This window comes from Phoenix dactylifera, chromosome 11 (genome assembly GCF_051530095.1).
Source record: "Phoenix dactylifera cultivar Ajwa chromosome 11, Ajwa_hap1_PhDact_Kaust_v1.1, whole genome shotgun sequence".
NCBI classification, from domain to species: Eukaryota; Viridiplantae; Streptophyta; class Magnoliopsida; order Arecales; family Arecaceae; genus Phoenix; species Phoenix dactylifera.
The window spans coordinates 2,624,735-2,642,625 of record NC_143200.1 but is presented as its reverse complement, the minus strand read 5'-3'; the positions used below and the strand labels follow the sequence as shown (position 1 = coordinate 2,642,625).

Here is a 17,891-nt window from a genome sequence, read left to right as displayed (position 1 = left end):
GTAAGCAATCTTCTCCTTCTCTCTAGTCTATAGCCTTTCCCCTCTCAAAGTCATTGCAGTATCCCCACACTTCTACCAAGTGCTGGCTGGCTGGCTAAATGTCATACCTTAGTCCTGATCAGACTAACTCTATTCATTCTCTTCCATGCACCTCCGTCATTAGCTGAAATTAAAGTTCTCTATTATCATATTATTCTGATCAAAATATTCATGTTTAGATGTAGTTTACTCTAAAATACTAACATGTTCTATTTCAAGATCAAGAAGATAAAGCTGAGCTCTTCAATTAAGGTCTGAAGAAGGAGATTAGCTCGGATTATATTTTTGAAGCCTTCATGGACCTTATGGTCTCACCAATCACTTAAAGTAGATGTTCATGAGCAGCTCAGGTTTGGCTGAAATTGAATAAGGTATGCTCAGTCTTGGCTCAAAATTTATTCAGCTGGGATTCAAGCTCAGCTCAATTATAATTCAAGCCAAGCTTGAGCATGGCCTAGCTCACTCAGACTCTGTTTCTTTGCTTGCACACACCTCTCTGTCACCGGATTATAATTAAAAAATGACAGGCTGCATTAAGAACCATTAGGACAAATTCATCTTTATAGTTTGCTTAATCCTTGGCTTGTTGTCGTCCCTATATGCTAATAAACCACCCCTTTTAGCAACATAGAAGAATAGGACACTAAAAACAGGACAAGGCTATGGTGACGGTAAGCGATCGCATAATATTTGAGCAAGAATACATAGGCTCAACAAGCACATGCCAAACGTTATAAACTAATCAATCATGAGCATCAAAATCCACCATTATCAGTATCTTGTGACCCTTCGACGACATGAGAATAGTAAACCAACTACTAAAGTCCAAGCATTGGAAAAGCGGTTGTTGTGCTTAGTTCTGCAGTTTATTCTCAACAGAGCCTTCCTAGCTGTGGGTCCATTAAATGCTTCATGTTTTTATATGAGAATTTGACCATGAATCCTATTAGATGACTTAAAGACAGAGGCACTGAACATAAATAAAATGATGGTGAGGTTTGATGCTGATCGCATCGCACCAGATAAGTATTCTCTTAATACCGACAAGAGAAAGGTGATAAAGGTGACAAGAGAAAGGAAAAAATTATGGCTGATAAGGTTAGTTTTCTAGATGGAATATATCTTAAAGGCAAAACAATGCTCTTTACCTTTCATCTAAGAAAGATCGAGTGGTTCGTTCTTTCCTTCTTTCTTTTTTCTTGAATATTTCTAAAGTTCCAGATTCTTCAAAGACCACATCAGGGAAGGTATAACATCCTTATCTGACAGCCTTTCTTTTGGATAGAAAGGTCCTTTGAGAACAAGTTGGTAAACAAAAACAAAATAGAGGATAAGTACAACATCTTTGATCTTTATCAGGGTAGTTGATGTTTGATGACTATAAGCTAGCCAGATTAATCAAAACCTTAAAATGAGAAAAACAGAGAAAAGACATGACCATAACCAGTGAAATGGAATACAAAAACCCAAGCCTTCCTTCCATCAGTTAATCCCTTCCAAACTTTATCATTATGAGGGATTGTATTATGTCTCTATCTACAAAAGAATGATTTACCTCTCATCTATAATTGCAGAAGTGGTAAAATAACAGAAACATCAATGAAACCCAAAAAGAATCAAACAGTAATCAATCTTCAATAGTTTACCTAAGTCTTTTCTCTCTCTCATTTTCTTTTGTTCTGCATTCTCTGTATGGATGTGATGAATCAAATACAGCTAGCTCTTCTCCCAGCTACCATGGAAGAAGGCCAGTGTTGGGGTCACTGAAAACCCTCAACACCCAATCCCTAAGCCCGGCGTCGCGAACCTCGCAGAATCGGCTCGGCCAATCTGGAGGCTCGACGGCCTTCGTCCCCAGTCCGGGAGCCCGGTCCTTGGAACCAACATTCTCCTCATCCTGCCAGTCTGCAACATAGGTCGCCACCCTCCTGTAGAACTTTTCCTTGAACACCTCCCACACTTGATACTTGTAGTGGTTAATCACCATAACTCCCCTGTCCATGTTCACATACCTCATCCCATCTCTCAGATGGAAATGATGAACCACATTGATCAAAGAAGGATTCAGTGCCTCCGGCCGAACAATCGATTTGTGGCGCTCGGGGGTGTTCATCCTGCAAGTGTAGCCCACCATCACACCCTCCGACGGTATCGACTTCCTCCCTGAAGGTCCGAAGCTATGGCAAGCAGTCCGCAGCTCGCCGACCCATGGCTTGCTTGAGTAATTCCGGAGCACATCGTGCAGTCTCGTTTTGCTCGGAAGGTACAAGAATTCATCGACGTCGATGAATCCAACCCATTCGCAGTGACCGCGGGCTCGGAGGGCGCAATGTGCGAAGCCTGCCTCCTGTGTCTTGATCCAGGGCCATGAGTGGCGTGTTATGTTGTAATTTGAAGATGATGCCAGGGAATGGATCACCTGCTCGATGCCATCATCGCTGTTGTTGTCGTAGATGAACCAGCGCTGGACCCCAATCCGGGAGTGGTAAAGGATCCACTCATGGAGGAATCGAGCTTGGTTCCGCACCATGGTGCACACGCACATGGAGTGCTCCTTCTTGCTCCGGTCTCGGGGGGAAAAGATGGTCTCGGGGCGAGCAACAGAGGGGAGGGTGAAGCTGCCGCGGCCCTTGGACTTGACGGAGACCAATGGGGGGGCACGGTTGGACTGGCGGCGGCGGTGGCGGAGGAGGACGCTGCCGGGGGTCTTGCAGCGAATTATCTCCTGGGCGGCGGAGAGGACGGCGGAGGTGAGGAGGTACCGGGGCTTGAAGAAATTCCAGCCGAAGATGCACTCGTAGCGGGAGGGGTCGGAAAGGCGGGTGGGGCGGAGGTTGAGGCCTTTGGCGAAGACGATGGTGGAATTGTCGCGGGGATCGAAGACGGCGGCGTAGGCGAGGTGGTCCCAGAGGTGGGGGCGGACTGGGGGGAGGTCGAGGGAGAGGGAGGGGAAGGGGGAAAGAGAGATGGAGAAGCCGCTGGGGGCGAGGGGGCAGCGGACGAGGAGGGGGTCGGGGGAGGAGGAGGAGGAGGAGGAGATAGGGGGGAGGTGGAGGTCGGGGCGCCCGCCGCCGCCGCCGCCGCCGCCTGGGGTGATGGAGAGGGAGGAAGAGTAGTAGAGGCAGAGGAGGTCGGAAATGGGGAGGGAAGGGGGGGATTTGAGGAAGAGGAGGACTTGGTCGGGGAAGGAGATTGCTTCTTGAATCTGGAGGGAAGGGAAGGCGGCGGCGGGGTCTCGCCGGGAGATGGGGAGCTCGCCGGAAACGGCATTCATGGCCGGGGACTGCCACGTGGACATCAGCACCGGGCGGAATGACACTGCCGGATTTCAGAGCAAGATTCACCATTACAAACTTCAAAAAAAAAAAAAATAAAGCAGCCCTCAAAACTCAAGAAAAAAAAGAAGGCAAATGCCAATTTGAGAGTTTGCGAAGAAAACATGGATTTTGAAAGCAAATTGCGAGTGTCTGAACTGCGAAGATTTGAATCAAATTTCAAAATTGGTATCATCCGGAATTCAAATGGCAGGTCATTCAAAAAATTAGAAAAAAAAGAGAACTAGATCTATCTCAAATTTTATTTTTTTTCAAAAAAAAGAGAAAACAACGTAAAGCTACACGGGTTTCAACCAGTTCTCCTTGAAGAACCATTAATTCCTAAATATAATATGCATTTATGGATCTCAAGCCACGAGCTTCTTGCAGAATTATTAAAATTCGAACACAATCTAGAACACTCACCAAAAACAAAAAATCCATTTTTTTAAAATTCCTTTCGCTTAAATTTCTCGAATCTCGGGACTAACGTTATATTGGATGGAGCAGGGAGTACCTCCGAAAAGGCGGACCGTGGAGAAGGCGACGGCGGCGAAGAGGGCGAAGCAAAAGAAAACGAAAAGGGCGAACCAGAGGGAGGAGCTGGACGGCGGCGACGGCGCCCGGGGTGAGCCCCTCCACGCTGCCCCTGCTCTTCTCCTCCTGTCCTTCATGGCCTCCTCCCTCCCCCTACTTCCGGCAACTACGGCGGCGGAGCACCAGATCCGACCCTTTCCCCTCCACCCTCCAGCTCATATTCCAAATGCTCAACACCCCAATCCTCTTCCTCTTCCTATTGTGAGTGAGCAAGGGAGAGAGACAGAGTGAGAGAGAGATCGAGGTGCGTCGAGGCTGTTGGATTTGGACTGAGGGAGCAGAGAGAAAGAAAGAGAGAGAGGGAGACGAAGACAGAGTGGTGTCGTCGGGTTTATAATTAAGTGGTGGTTACGACAAGAAGAACGAGAAGAGGGAGTCGGTATGAAATCTATTACGAGATCTAACATGAATATAACTATAAATCTACAGCTTGGTAATTTACCCACGTCTTTGACTAATTTTCCGAAAATGTTACGTCGTGTTTCTCCTACTATTACACGTAATCGGTCAGCGTTGGCCTTCGCCTTTGCTTTTGGGGTTTGGTACGGAAAAGGCCTCTTTCCTTCTCGGAAATTGCATCCATTTCTTGTCGGGAGCACGCGTTTCCCATAGACTTCCGCGTTTCCCCGAATCATGACAAGGGAAACGGAGTGTTTTTCGATCCCAAAGTCAGAGATTCCTGGCATTCTGTCCGTGTGAAACAAAAGCGCGCAATTGATCAGGAATTCAGGGTAGAATTTATAATGCAGTTTGATCCAGTTGGGATTTTTCTTTTCTGTTTACCATGAAAAAAAAGAAGAGATCCAATCAGCCTATCATAGCAATTCGCATTTTATGATGACTCCTAATGTGCAAAAATCTCATGCGACACATGCAACTGCATGCTGTGCATGTAAACATGTTTAATCATGGACTGCAATACACTGCATGGATGGCCATGATTCGTTGATTGATCCTTTCGATACAAGCATAAAATAGAGAGGACCTGAACTCCTTCAATCTCATAATTTGTAGTTATTTTATTTAATTATTTGTTGATCATCGAATCGAATAATGCAACCATAGCGATAGAGGGAAGGGTTGTATCTTTAGCGCGAAAGAAGGATACGCCTTTTTTGCATAGATCTCAAAACATTTTGAACTCTATTATTTATTTATCTGCATAGATTTTAAAGTAACCTAATAATAAATTTCTAAATATCAATCTTTCTTTTCGTAAAGGATACAACTCTAATTTTTAATACCTAACTTGAATGATTGTGAAATCAAGCTCAATATTGTATAGTATTATAATGATATAAATAAATGTAGTTGAAAAGGACCCATGATTAGGACATCTTAACTTAAAGTAGACATCATAATGGATATTTGTCTAACTCTTCTTACTTAATGAAACCATTATATGGTTAATACTTCTTGTATAACATGCAATTTCGCTATTCATGTCTGAATAAAGTTATTTTTTTAATCCAAATCTCCATGTTATAATCAAAGACAGTATTTCATGAGACAATTAAATAATTTTTTTTTAATAATTACGGTACATTATTTCCTGTTTCAACGGCTAATAACTGCCATCGTTTCCCCGGCCGTTTCACGTTGGGTACCGTCCTTCTCTATTATTTATTTCTTTACCTGGAGTACCGCCGCATTCATGGTTAAAACTTTCTTTATTCACCGCCCACGGGTCCACCGTCCATCCGCGCTGTCCAATGGATGGATGGTCCTGATCAAACCACAAAAACTTGCCCCCATCGAGACAAAATAATAAAAATTCCACCGATCGACGGCGAGGAAGCTTCGGGCCGTGAGCTGTGGGCCGTCGCCAAAGAGTTTTTTATTTTTTTTGGTGAATACAGCCTCCTTTGACTGTCGCCTGACACCTAACGCTGTAGAGATCGTGCCGTTATTCTGCGGGGCCCAGCGGCCCAGGCCAGCCTTGCGATGACCGTGTGGCCGGCAAGCCGGTGGAACAGTTCACGCGGCCCACGAGCTTCAATTTAAAAGTTTTCTCCTTTTTCTTTTTTGTTTTTTTTATTATTGGTAGCTGCCACCTCACCGACGAAGTGGCCCCCACTGGAAATGGTGCCCGCAGAGCCACCGGGGCCAAGTAAAAAGTGGGTACAGTAAGTACTGTGGTGCAGGATAAATGAAAGAAAAGATTATGAAGATGTTGGGTGGTTCTATATACACCCCCCCTATTGCTCAGGACACCCCCCAAAAATTTAAAAAAAATTAAATACTCTCTACACCCCCCCATTTGCTAAGGACACTCCTAAAAAATTAAAAATTCCTAAATTACCCCCCACCCTCCCCACCCCCTCACCTAAATTGCTCTCTACACCCCCCAAACCCCCCCCACCCCGCTCTTCCCCTCCAAAACACCCGCCGGCTTCTCCCTTCCGCCTAAAAAACCTCGCCTCAAGCACCTCGCCGGCGGCCAAACCCCCTCCGTCTCCCTTTGAACTGTTCCGCCCAAAGCACCTCGCCAACGCCCAAAACCCCCCCGTTCCCCCTTCTCCCTCTCGTCGCCGGCATTCTCCCGATCTCCGACCACCTCGCCGGCTTCTCCCGGAACCACCTCCCCGGCCATCTCCCGAGCAACGAGCACCTCGCCGGCGCCTCCACGACCACCTCGAGGTAGCTCCCCCCCCCCCCGCCTCCCCAAATTGTTCGGCACTGGTTCTTTGAACCAGTGCCTTCGGTTCGGCCCCATGGGGCCGACCCGCTGCAATTGGGTCGGCCCCATGGGGCCGACCAAAATACATTGGTTCGGCCCCATGGGGCCGACCCAATGTATCTTGGTCCCCATGGGGCCGAATCCAAATTTTTTTTTTTTTTTCTGTTGCTAGACTAAGGATTATTTTTATTCCCAAATTTTAGCCTAGATCACGTCCTTAGGGTGAATTGGATACCCAACATCAAGGACAAGTTTTTCATTACTAGATTAGATAGTAATTTGAGAAGTAGGGATAATTTAGAATCATTATCATATAGCATTAACATGGTGCATCCAAATATGATGATCTTGTTACCTTCATCGATGTCATTCTTGATCTTGGAATGATTATCTCATATCAAATGCTCTATCAAATAATAAAACTACAACATTAGTTAACGAACAAAAACTAAAAACAAAAACTAAGAACTGCGGCATAGTTTTAGGTAAAGTCTATTATTGAGTTATGTCTTGAGTTTACGAGTCGTATACTTTTGAATTATCATTTATGTATGCAATTGAAGTAACATTGAATTATTTATCACAAAACCCAATCATGTAGATTCCAAGAAGTAACTTGTTTCTTTTTTGGCTTGTTTTATCATTTATCATTTATGTATGCAATTGAATTATTTTCTTTGATATAGCCTAACATTGAATTTCTATATTTTCAGACATGGATCCCGGTCCCTCCAGAGTTAGACCTACGGCGTCAGCTAGGAGACGTCGTGCTAGGATTGCTTCTCCCGAGCCTGCTCATATGCCATCGCCCTCTCCTGAGTCAGAGCATGATGATATGCCCGCTAGGGGCGAAGACGATGAGTCCGTTGGACCATGTCCAGGAGGTCCAGAGGATGAGTCCGTCCTGATCAGTTTCAGGACGCATATAGCAGCTTCCATCTGGAGGCAACAGGTATTGTTTATTCGCTTGTGTAATCCAGTACAAATTCTGATCCAATTATACTCGATTCGGTTGTAGCATAGCCCTACATATAAAATAATTTATCACCAAGAATTAATGAATCAGAGGATCTGTTCGGCACAAAATTCAGCACGGCACGCGATTTGGCACCAGAAGCCTTCTGTTCGGCTGCACAGTGCCGAACAGAAGGCTTCTGTTCGGCTGCACAGAGCCGGACAGAACCCTTCTGTTCGGCTGCACAGTGCCGGACAGAAGCCTTCTGTTCGGCACTGTGCAGTCGAACAGAAGGCTTCTGTTCGGTTGAGGGTTGCCGAACAGAAGGCTTCTGTTCGGCACTGTTCAGCCGAACAGAAGCCTTTTGTTCGGCGATCCAGTGCCGAACGGAGCACGAACCGTGAAAAAAAAAAAATTCGAAACAAGGTGGAACACGTACCTTTGCGGCCGATTCTTCGTCCCAAATCACTAGTTGCTTGTCCATGCTTCGAATGGGGCTTAAATCTCCTTCAAAGATCGCCTAAACGATGTAAATGGATCGAGGGGTTTAAGGGGGGTTTGAGGGGTGTTTTTTTTTTTTCTTTTCAAAACGAAACGGAGGAGGAGGAAGGGGGGGTGTACTGAAAAAATTTCAAGGGCAATATGGTAATTACACTAAAGGTTAGTTTGGGTATTTTTTTTTGGTTTTTGGGGGGTGTCCTTAGCAATAGGGGGGGTGTATATAGAACCACCCGAAGATGTTCCTTCAAATTTGAATGGTTTTTACTTAAATGTCCCTTCAAAATGTTCCATCCCCAATCATCTATTTTTTTTTTTTTTTGCTAAAGACCCCAATCATCTATTCGCATGCACAAATTTCAAAGAGCTTCGCCCTTTGTTATCCATCTGCCTGCATAGATCTCAAAGCGCTTTATTTGTGATCCATTTGCCTGCACAGATCTCAAACAACTTCATCCATGATTTATTCTTCTGTATAAATTTCAAAGTGCTCCATCCTTTTTAAGATCCGTTCGTCCATACAAATTTCAAAATACTCCATCTTCTATCATCCATCCACTTGCACATATCTTTAAGCTCGATATCCTATATCATTCATCGGCCTGCATAGATCTTAAAGTGCTCCACCATCTATAATCTACCTACTTGCGCAAATCTCAAAGCGCTCCATTTTCTATCATCCATTCGTCTACATAGATCTCAAATCACTTTATTATCTATTATTCATCTATCTACACAAATATCAAAGTACTTCATTCTCTATCATTCCTCCGTCTGCACGATTTTCAAAGTGCTCTATCCTTTATCATTCATCTGCCTGCACAAAATCTCAAAGCACTCAATCCTTTATCATCCGCCCATTTGCATATATTTCATAGCACTCTATTCTCTATTATCCATTCGCATGCACATATCTCAAAGCACTCTATCTACTGTCATTTATCTGCCTGCAAAGATCTAAGAGCACTCCATCATTTGTTATTATCTACCTGCACAGATTTCAAAGCACTCTATTCTTTATTATTCATCTATTTGCATGGATCTTAAAAGGCTCCATTCTTTATCAACCACCCATATGCACACATCTCAAAGCGCAGGTAGGGCAGTTTTAATATTTTATAAAACATTAGTTATCATACGATCATTGTATGATAATATTTTGTAATGGAAGTAAATGGCCAGACCATATTACAACGAATTTAAAGTTTTGATGGCTAATTAATAGTTTTTAAAATATTTGAGATCTAAATGTAGATGGTCCGAGGAATATCTCTATATTTTTCCTCAAATGAAAATGATGAATGGATTGAAATTAGATCGGCCTGGGACTCGGCTGGGAAACGGTCCCCTTCACCAACTAGCAAATCTTGGGTTGGGTTGTGTTTACCCTGCATTTTAATCTATAGCCATGAGCTCTTTGTACCTTAGTTTTCTAGCATAATATTATACTCTTGGAGAACCTTGTAGGTCCAAAATGACCATTTCCATTGTAATCAATTTCGTCGAAGATTTTTCTTAACTATGAGTTATTATTCTCTTTATTATTTTTATTATTTGCGTAATTCTCGTTCTATTAGAAATTGGGAAGTTATCATACTGAGACGAGATCAACCTCCCTTAATTTAACCAAACTTCTTGATCAATCTGCTCTATTTGGCATGCCAGCGATCCGATTGGCCATAATTTAGCTTCTCACAAATATATTTTAGTTTAGTTTAGAAATATATATAGATAATTTAGTCTTAACTAAATATTTCTAGTGAAACTTTTTGAAGGATTTTTTTCCCATCTTGGCATCCTATGAACTTCTTCAGTACTCTCAGTTTCCAAAGAAGTTTAGTTTTTCTTGACTATTTTAACTACATGCTGATGCAACAGGCTTTTATCTCCTTTCCACATACCCATCATTCACAAGGCAAGTAAATCTTATTCTTTATTGATGGCCAAGCTCACAAGGACAAAACATTTTCAAAATCTTGATCTCCAATTTCAAGCCATTCTAAGGCGTTAAATTCCATTAATTTACTTCCAGGGGCATCTTCCATTATTTTACTTCCAATGGTATCTAGGATCTAGAGAGAGAGATCTAGATGAAATGGGAGGAGCAATAGTCAGTGAATTCATACTCAATTTCAAGAAAGCCTGCAACCTGGATGCTAGTGTAATTGATAGAGTGATCTAATTCAAGCCATACAAAGCTCATGAGATGCTTGCTTAATATGCTGGTAATGCTTGCTTACTTAAAGATGCCAACATCAATAAAAATATTAGATACAACTTATACATTTCCAACCACTTTTTCTTTAACGATATCATATGGTTTATCATTAATTATTGTCAAAAAATGATAAAAATTACTAACCTGTTATTCCAAAAAAAATAAAAAACCTTCACAGAAATTATTTTATATCACATTAGTGTTTGATACTAAACAAATAAAGAATTAATTTGGTGTAATTCTCCCACATCACCATGAGAGGACTCCATATCTACTTACAGAGTCTGGTTACAAATGATAAGCAAAATCATGTAGCCACAACCATGGGATCACGTTGTTATGGCAACTATTTGAATTACAACTTTAGTTTTTATCTCTTTATCTTTAGCACACCTGCGTGTTCAAGGATTTATTGCAGGTAGCATGGATTTTCTCTTGAAATTATGGCGATTCACTTTGATACAACATGAATGAACATCAGATGCTAAGCATTAGAAATGAATGCAACAGATTCAAAACACCCTCAATTTCCAAGTTTTCCAATATCAATATACTCATAAATTGGACAGGATGTTGGAGAGAGAAGGCCTTGATTTGGAGAGCATAGATTCTATCAGGTGCAAATCATGCAAAAAGAGAGGGGCAAAGTAACATTGTTTTATGTCAGTCTATAGGAAAAAGGAACGAGGTAGAATGGGTTCTTCAAAGCAAACAAATAAATAAATCATTAACACATAAGATAGTGAGCAAAGTTAAAGATTGGACCTCCATCACAACTATGAGATTGGACTTCAAACTCACAAAAATGAGCAGCATAAAGATCAGATCCAGAACAGGAGTACACACCGCACAGTCTCCTACCGAAAAATAGGGAGGTGTGGCTCCAATTCAATAGGGAAGTTCTCCTTCAGGAAGTTCCCAATTGTCTTCTTCCTCTTCATTCTTTTTCATTGGTGCCTCTTGCTCATCTTTGGGGGCATATTTTGGCTGAAAACGTCTACCAATATGCAAGAGAAAAACAATAAGAGGGTGAGATCAGCAATCAAAAAGACGATCACTAAATCTTGTTATAAACCACAAAATTCATTGCAAGTATTTTTTTAAAGTAATTTTATCCTTTTAAATATCCAAGCAACTGCCAGTCAAATGACCTAACAGAATGAATAGATTGTTTACAAAGGCAAGCATATTAATAGAACCTTATTTAAAATCATCTTGGAAGATTGATATGATTCAACTATTTAGCTATAAAATCCAACTATCCATCTGAAAGGAATGGATCAACAAATAACTAAATCCACTTACCTACATGACAGGGAGAAATTCCATGACAACTGCAACTCCCTAAATTCCACCAAATAAAAGAAGAGCTCATAGAAAAACTTTCTTTTTGGAGGCAGAATGAAAAATTTTAAGCATTCATTTTTTAGTTCATCATGGCCATGTCATAATGATAACCTTTTCATTAAAAGAAATTGGACCAAGAAGTGAAATCCATACATCCATCAGAAAGAGATGGCTCACAAAGAACATACTCACAACAGTCAATGAGAATAACCCAAAAAATCTGAAACCCCAAGACCCCCAGAGAAGAAATACATGGCTGGGGAAAATATCGTAAACCAATTTTAAGTTTCTCTCTGGATAGAGATAAAAAAAATGGTAAAAGACTCTCTTCGAATGAAGACCAAGAACTCAGATAAACTTCGTTTTAATTGTTAATGAGCTATTTACATGTTTGGTAATAAGATCCACCTAAGGAAGAAAAAAAATCTACCTTCCCACCAGAAAAGAATTGAAGAATAAAGGAACCACTCAAAAATCCCAAAACCACCAACATCCAAAGAAAAATAACAAAGAACTAAGAAAATTATCATCTAAGAATCCTATGTTCAGTCTCTGGAATACTGATAACAGAAGGTGTCAAAATCTCTCTTTGATAAAAAAGAAAGAACTTAAAGAAACCAACTTTAGATTACTTTGGAGCAATTCATATTGATGACCTGTTTAGTAATAGAAATCCACGAAAGCTAAAAGATAATTCACATAAAAAACCTGAAAATCTTAGGGAAAGTAAAAAGGGAAAACCTAGAAAACCCCACAAATCCTAAAACCTCATGAGCATTACAGAAGACCGGATAACCAACACAAATACAATCACCAAAGTTACCTATTCCTAATTTCAGTCTGGAATAAATAAAATCTACCATGGGCAGTCCATAAATGTTTAGCAATAAAATCCAATTAGACAAAATAATCCACTTAAAGTGGACTAAATCTCTTAGCAAAAGAAAAAGGGGGAAAGCCCAGAAATTTCCCAAACCCTAAAACGTCACAAGACATTCATAGCAGAACAGATAACCAAGAACGATATGATAATTTGGAATGATAAATCTACCATAAAATACAGTAAAGATTTTATTTTGAATGCAGAAGCGTCGAACACAAACAATCTCAGAATCAAATGAAAAAAAAAAATCAGAAGAAATGGAGCAAACCTCTTTGGAGCCTCCCGGGCCTTGCGCTTCTTCTCCTCCCGGGTGTTCTCGAACCATCTGCGCCGCTTGCACTCCTGGACGACCCCAGCCTTGATCACCTCTCGCCGGAACCGTTGTAAAAGCACCTCCTCCGGCTCGTCCTCCCCCACCACCAGCTGGACGTTATAGTATCCCCCTTTGGCGAACATCACGTTGGCCCAAGCCAAAGAAGGGAAGCAGCTCCTCAAAACTCCTCCACACCCCGGCGCTGCCTCCGTGCGAGAATGGAGAGCCGGGAGGAATCCACTCTCTCTGTTCCTCGAGAGCCTCCGCCATGGGAGATTGGTAGTAGCAGGAGGAGAGAAAGATGGTTCTTTTTTTGCGAGGAGGGGAAGGGAGGGTAAGAAGGAGAGGAGGTTGCAGAGAGAAGCAGGCATGGCGACGGTGGTCAGGCTAAGAGTTGCAGCATGGCTTCAGCCGCCGCTCTGGTCGTCTTCTTTCTCTAATTTCGGACATGAGAATTGAGAGGAGACTTTGGGGAGATCTTCCGGGGCAAAATGGGGTGGGACTGGGGCAGTCCTGATGAAATATACAGTGCTTGGGTGAATCCAACATCTCAAATTTTGAATAATAAAATTAAAAAATATAAAATTTTTGTTTAAAATCACTATTAAATTTAAAAAGTTAATTTTATAAAACGAGTTAGATTTATTTAGATATTTTATATATTTTTTTAATATGGTGCTCCGATTTTTTTTTATTTTATTGAGCAATTTTTCAATGCCGTTTAGCTCTATCAAATAGTGCAAAATCATCCTCGGTAACAATTTGATATAAGTTCAAGATGAACTTTGTCAAACTACGTTTAAGTTGTTTTTAACTTTTTCATAATTATTTTAAAAATTACTTATTACTTTAAAAAAATTCTAAAAACTTTTAACTAGTAGAGGAGTTAGATCCAGACTTGTGGGCCTGAATCTTAGTGATAGAAATAGACATGTTGTACCCCATATTAGAATTCTACTTTTGAAATTGAGATGGACTAGATTATACTTCATGTAGCCAGATTCAAATCTAGTCAGACATCCAAACAACACCAAAAATGCTAGTTTGTTGCTTTCTTTCTTCCTCCCAATCTCGCAAAAGTAAGTACTAAAATTCTAGAATAAACATTAACCTCAAAATCATAAATATCTAATTTGTAGAAATAAATATAAATATTGTTGAAATAAATAAAAAAATTTGGCCACCCTCGAGTGATGGACTGCATCATAGTAAATAGCAGAAAAGTTCGGAAAAAGTAAATATTAAGTTCTTGAAAATAAATACTATCCTGTTGGAAGTACATGCCAACTTTATGAAAATATATACTAAGATGCCCACGATAAATACTAACCCCATATAATATAATTAACGTATAGTCTACGAAATAAACACAAACATTATAAAAGCAAATATAAAAAGATCTGGTTTGGGACGGAGGAGAGGGGGAGAAAGGGAGATGTGTTCGACGAATGGGCACAGTCATGGACAGCGTGTCACATTCTATCCTATTAAGGCATCAGTGTTGTGATCAATAAAAGAGGAAAAAGATATGAGTGTTATTCTATCCTATTAATGCTTTTTTTCTTTTTTTTTTGATATAACGATGAGGGACTGCTATTAATAGCTGATTTCCAAGCTTCAAGATATGTACCAATCGAATGATGGCGAGGACAACCAGATTCGAGCTGGGCTACATTCAAGTGACCAAGTTATCTATAATTGCATCAGATTCTAAAAACACAATTGCATCAGATTATTTTCTACTTAGTCAAGAAAAATCCCTTCCTGAAATCAACAGGCACAAAGATCTTGGTCTTGTTTTTTTACTCCTGCATAGCTACTTGACATTTCGTTCCTAAAGATAGCTACGTCAAAACCAGCTTGCTACTGTACCAAAATAAAAGAAACCAAAAAAAAAAAAAAAAGCTTGCTTGCTTTTCTTTTTTTAATTTTAACCTTTCTTGCGAGAAAAAAATGATTAGAGTCATAAAAATCCAATCTACAAGGTTTAAATATTTTTATGAGCCAATAATTATATTTTAAAAATTTCTTATCCATGCATCAAGTCACCCAAAAAACCTCCAACGAAGAACAACTGGGTCCCTTGAGGGGTATCTGAGGATGAGACTGGTGCATTGATCAGACCGGTGTCGGAGAGGGAGATCAGAGAGACGATGTGGTCCCTTGAGGGGGACAAGGCCCCGGGGCCGGATGGGTTCCCGCCGCTATTCTTCCAGAGATATTGGATGATTGTAGGACGAGATGTGACGGCGGCCATTCAGCAGTTTTTCGACACGGCAGTGATGGCGGCAGATTGGCAGCAGACTTTTATTACCTTGATTCCGAAGCGGCAGGACGCTACGGAGCCGAGTCATTACCGGCCGATTAGTCTTTGTACGACTTTGTACAAAGCTACGGCTAAGATCATTGCCGCCAGGTTGAGAGTTGTTCTTCCTAGACTCATTGGTCCGGAGCAGGGGGCTTTCCTGGAGGGGCGGAGCATATCTGATAATGTGCTTATTGCCCAGGAGTTTATGTTTGATCTCGGTAGGGCCCCGGTGAGGGGAAGTTTGATGGGGATCAAACTTGATATGGAGCGGGCATATGATAGGATGAGATGGGATTTCCTGGAGCAGTCTTTGCAGGGGTTTGGCTTTCATGAGAGGTGGATTAGATGGGTTATGGGATGCATTCGGATCCCTTCTTTTGCCATTCTGGTGAATGGTACGCCGTCCCGGTACTTTGTGTCATCTGGAGGGTTGCGCCAGGGATGCCCCCTTTCCCCGCTATTGTTTATTATCTGTGCAGATGCCTTGTCTAGATCCCTACGCCAGGCAGTGGATTCTCAGGAGTTGGAGGCTTATAGGCCGGCGATTGGGGCCCCTGCGATATCTCACTTGCTATTCGCCGATGATTGTTTGCTTCTTGCCAGGTCGACGCGTCAGACGGCACGGGTTATAGGTCAGATTCTTCAGGTCTACTGTGCAGCATCAGGACAGAGGGTCAATTTGACCAAGTCAGCTATCATTTTCAGCCCGAAGATCAGACTGGCTATGAAGCATGTGATATTGGAGACTTTGGGGGTCGGTGAGCAGGTGGGCTTGATGACGTATTTGGGTATTCCATTGTCTGTTCGGCGGTTGCGGAGCGGGGATTGTATGCCTTGTGAGCTTGGTATTAGACGCAGATTAGCGGGATGGCGGATGCACACTCTATCTATGGCAGGGAGGATCACCTTGGTGCGTTCGGTTCTTTCATCAGTCCCCATCTATCTGCTTACCAACGCCATTGTCCCGATGAGATTCCTGCGATCCCTGGAGCGGTTGTTCAGGGACTTTATATGGGGGAGGAGTAGCGGCCGAGGTGGTGTTCACTTGATGTCGTGGGAGGTGGTATGCCAGCCTACCAGCTGTGGTGGTTTGGGGGTTCCAGCCTTGGCAGCGAGGCGTGAGGTTCTAGCAGCCAGACATGCGGCTAGATTTGTGCTTGAGCCCGAGTGTCTATGGTCCTCGTTGATGAGGGCTAAGTATGGCGCCTTGGTATCGGGTGTGCGTGTGGGACGGCGTCATTCCCCGATGTGGAGGGAGATGTGTGCCAGAGCCACGATGGTGCTTCCGGAGATTGGATGGGCTATTGGCGATGGTCAGTCTATCGATGTGATGGAGGATAGGTGGTTGTTTGCAGAGCCGCTATGCAGTATGCCGACCATGGTGGACTCGACGAGATTAGCAGGGTGGAGAGTCAGTGACTTATTGGATGCTGAGGGAGGGTGTTGGAGAGAGGAGTTGGTTCGGGAGGTCTTTGGGGAGCAGTTGGCAGAGTTGGTCCTAGCCCGAGCGACCCCGGGGGGGGGGAGGCGGATAGGCTAGTATGGATACCGACGGGACGATCTCGGGTGCGAGCTAGGGATCTTCATGCAGTGTTCAGTAGGGAGCCAGTGCGACAGATGGAGGGGCGGTGGATATGGAGGATGCGGATTCACCCGCGTGTGGCACTATTCATATGGAAGGTGGCGCGGGGCTGCCTTCCGACTAGGAGTGTGTTAGTGCGGCGTGGTATGAGGATTTCTCAGTATTGTGAGATATGTGCAGATATCGAGGAGACTATGGAGCATGTTCTGCTGCAGTGCCCTAGGGCTCGAGACATATGGAGGAGTTCATCGGTACTGTTACCGGCCTCGGTGGTGCTGGCGCAGGATCTGATCCATCTGCTGAGAGATTCCGTGCGGCGGCCCAGATCTCTTGAGGTAGGGATTTTTGTGGCGTACCTGTCCTACCAGATATGGTTGGACAGGAATACCGGTATATTTGAGGGTAGGAGGGCGCCTCCGAGGATGGTGGTAGATCGGGCGATGGCGCTTGCGAGGGAGGTTATTGGGGCGACTTCGGTAGTCACCTCTGGGCAGGTCAGGGACATCTGGGGTGCTCATCACGCTGTTTCAGCGCCATGGTTTGCCTTTGTTTCTTGGGCACCCCCACTCCCTGGCTATCTCAAGGTGAATTTTGATGGTAGCAGGTCGGCAGATGGTTTGTATGGAGGGGTTGGATTTGTCATCAGGGACCATCGTGGTAGGCTGATCGCAGCAGGTGGACGGCGCACGCCTGGATTTACAGTGGTGGGTGCAGAGTTGCAGGCGGCTTGGGAGGGTATTTCCTATGCGAGGCAGATATCCGGGGCCGAGCGGGTGTACCTCGAGGGTGATTCAGCGGTGGTGATTGATTTGATTCGGGGTGTGGATCGGTTTGGGGATGGCCATCCCCTCATCCGAGAGTCCCGTAGGGTGGCTCAGATGATGGCTGACTTCCATGCAGCACATGTGTTTAGGGAGGCGAACCGGGCAGCAGACTGGGTCGCCTCCTTTGTCGCTCGGCACTCAGGTGTCTTTTTGTGGACGTCTGATGCAGACGTCCCTTCACAGTTGTATTTTTTGCTTTCCCGTGATTTGGAGGACTGTACTCACGTCCGATCTATATGATATGAGTAGCCGTTTTTACCAAAAAAAAAAAAAAAGAACAACTGGGTCTAAATTTGGATTTTCTTTATGCTTGATTGGGTTGGGTTCAAGCAA

General features: G+C 43.1%; 2 protein-coding genes across 2 annotated transcripts; both read right to left on the bottom strand.

Moving 5' to 3' along the window:
- Positions 1 to 1,452: 1,452 nt before the first annotated feature.
- Positions 1,453 to 4,027, bottom strand: LOC103713611 (glycosyltransferase family 92 protein Os08g0121900-like). The gene is made up of 2 exons (XM_017844078.4): positions 3,871 to 4,027; positions 1,453 to 3,357 (listed from the first exon to the last, which is right to left on the bottom strand). The coding sequence occupies exons 1-2, from the start codon at positions 4,025 to 4,027 to the stop codon at positions 1,772 to 1,774; spliced, it is 1,743 nt and encodes a 580-aa protein (XP_017699567.3). The 3' UTR covers positions 1,453 to 1,771.
- Positions 4,028 to 10,874: 6,847 nt separating this feature from the next.
- LOC103712519 (small ribosomal subunit protein bS21c-like) lies at positions 10,875 to 13,344 on the bottom strand. The gene is made up of 2 exons (XM_008799064.5): positions 12,800 to 13,344; positions 10,875 to 11,298 (listed from the first exon to the last, which is right to left on the bottom strand). Exons 1-2 carry the CDS (start codon positions 13,213 to 13,215, stop codon positions 11,190 to 11,192), a joined length of 525 nt encoding a protein of 174 aa, XP_008797286.3. The 5' UTR covers positions 13,216 to 13,344; the 3' UTR covers positions 10,875 to 11,189.
- Positions 13,345 to 17,891: the final 4,547 nt, after the last annotated feature.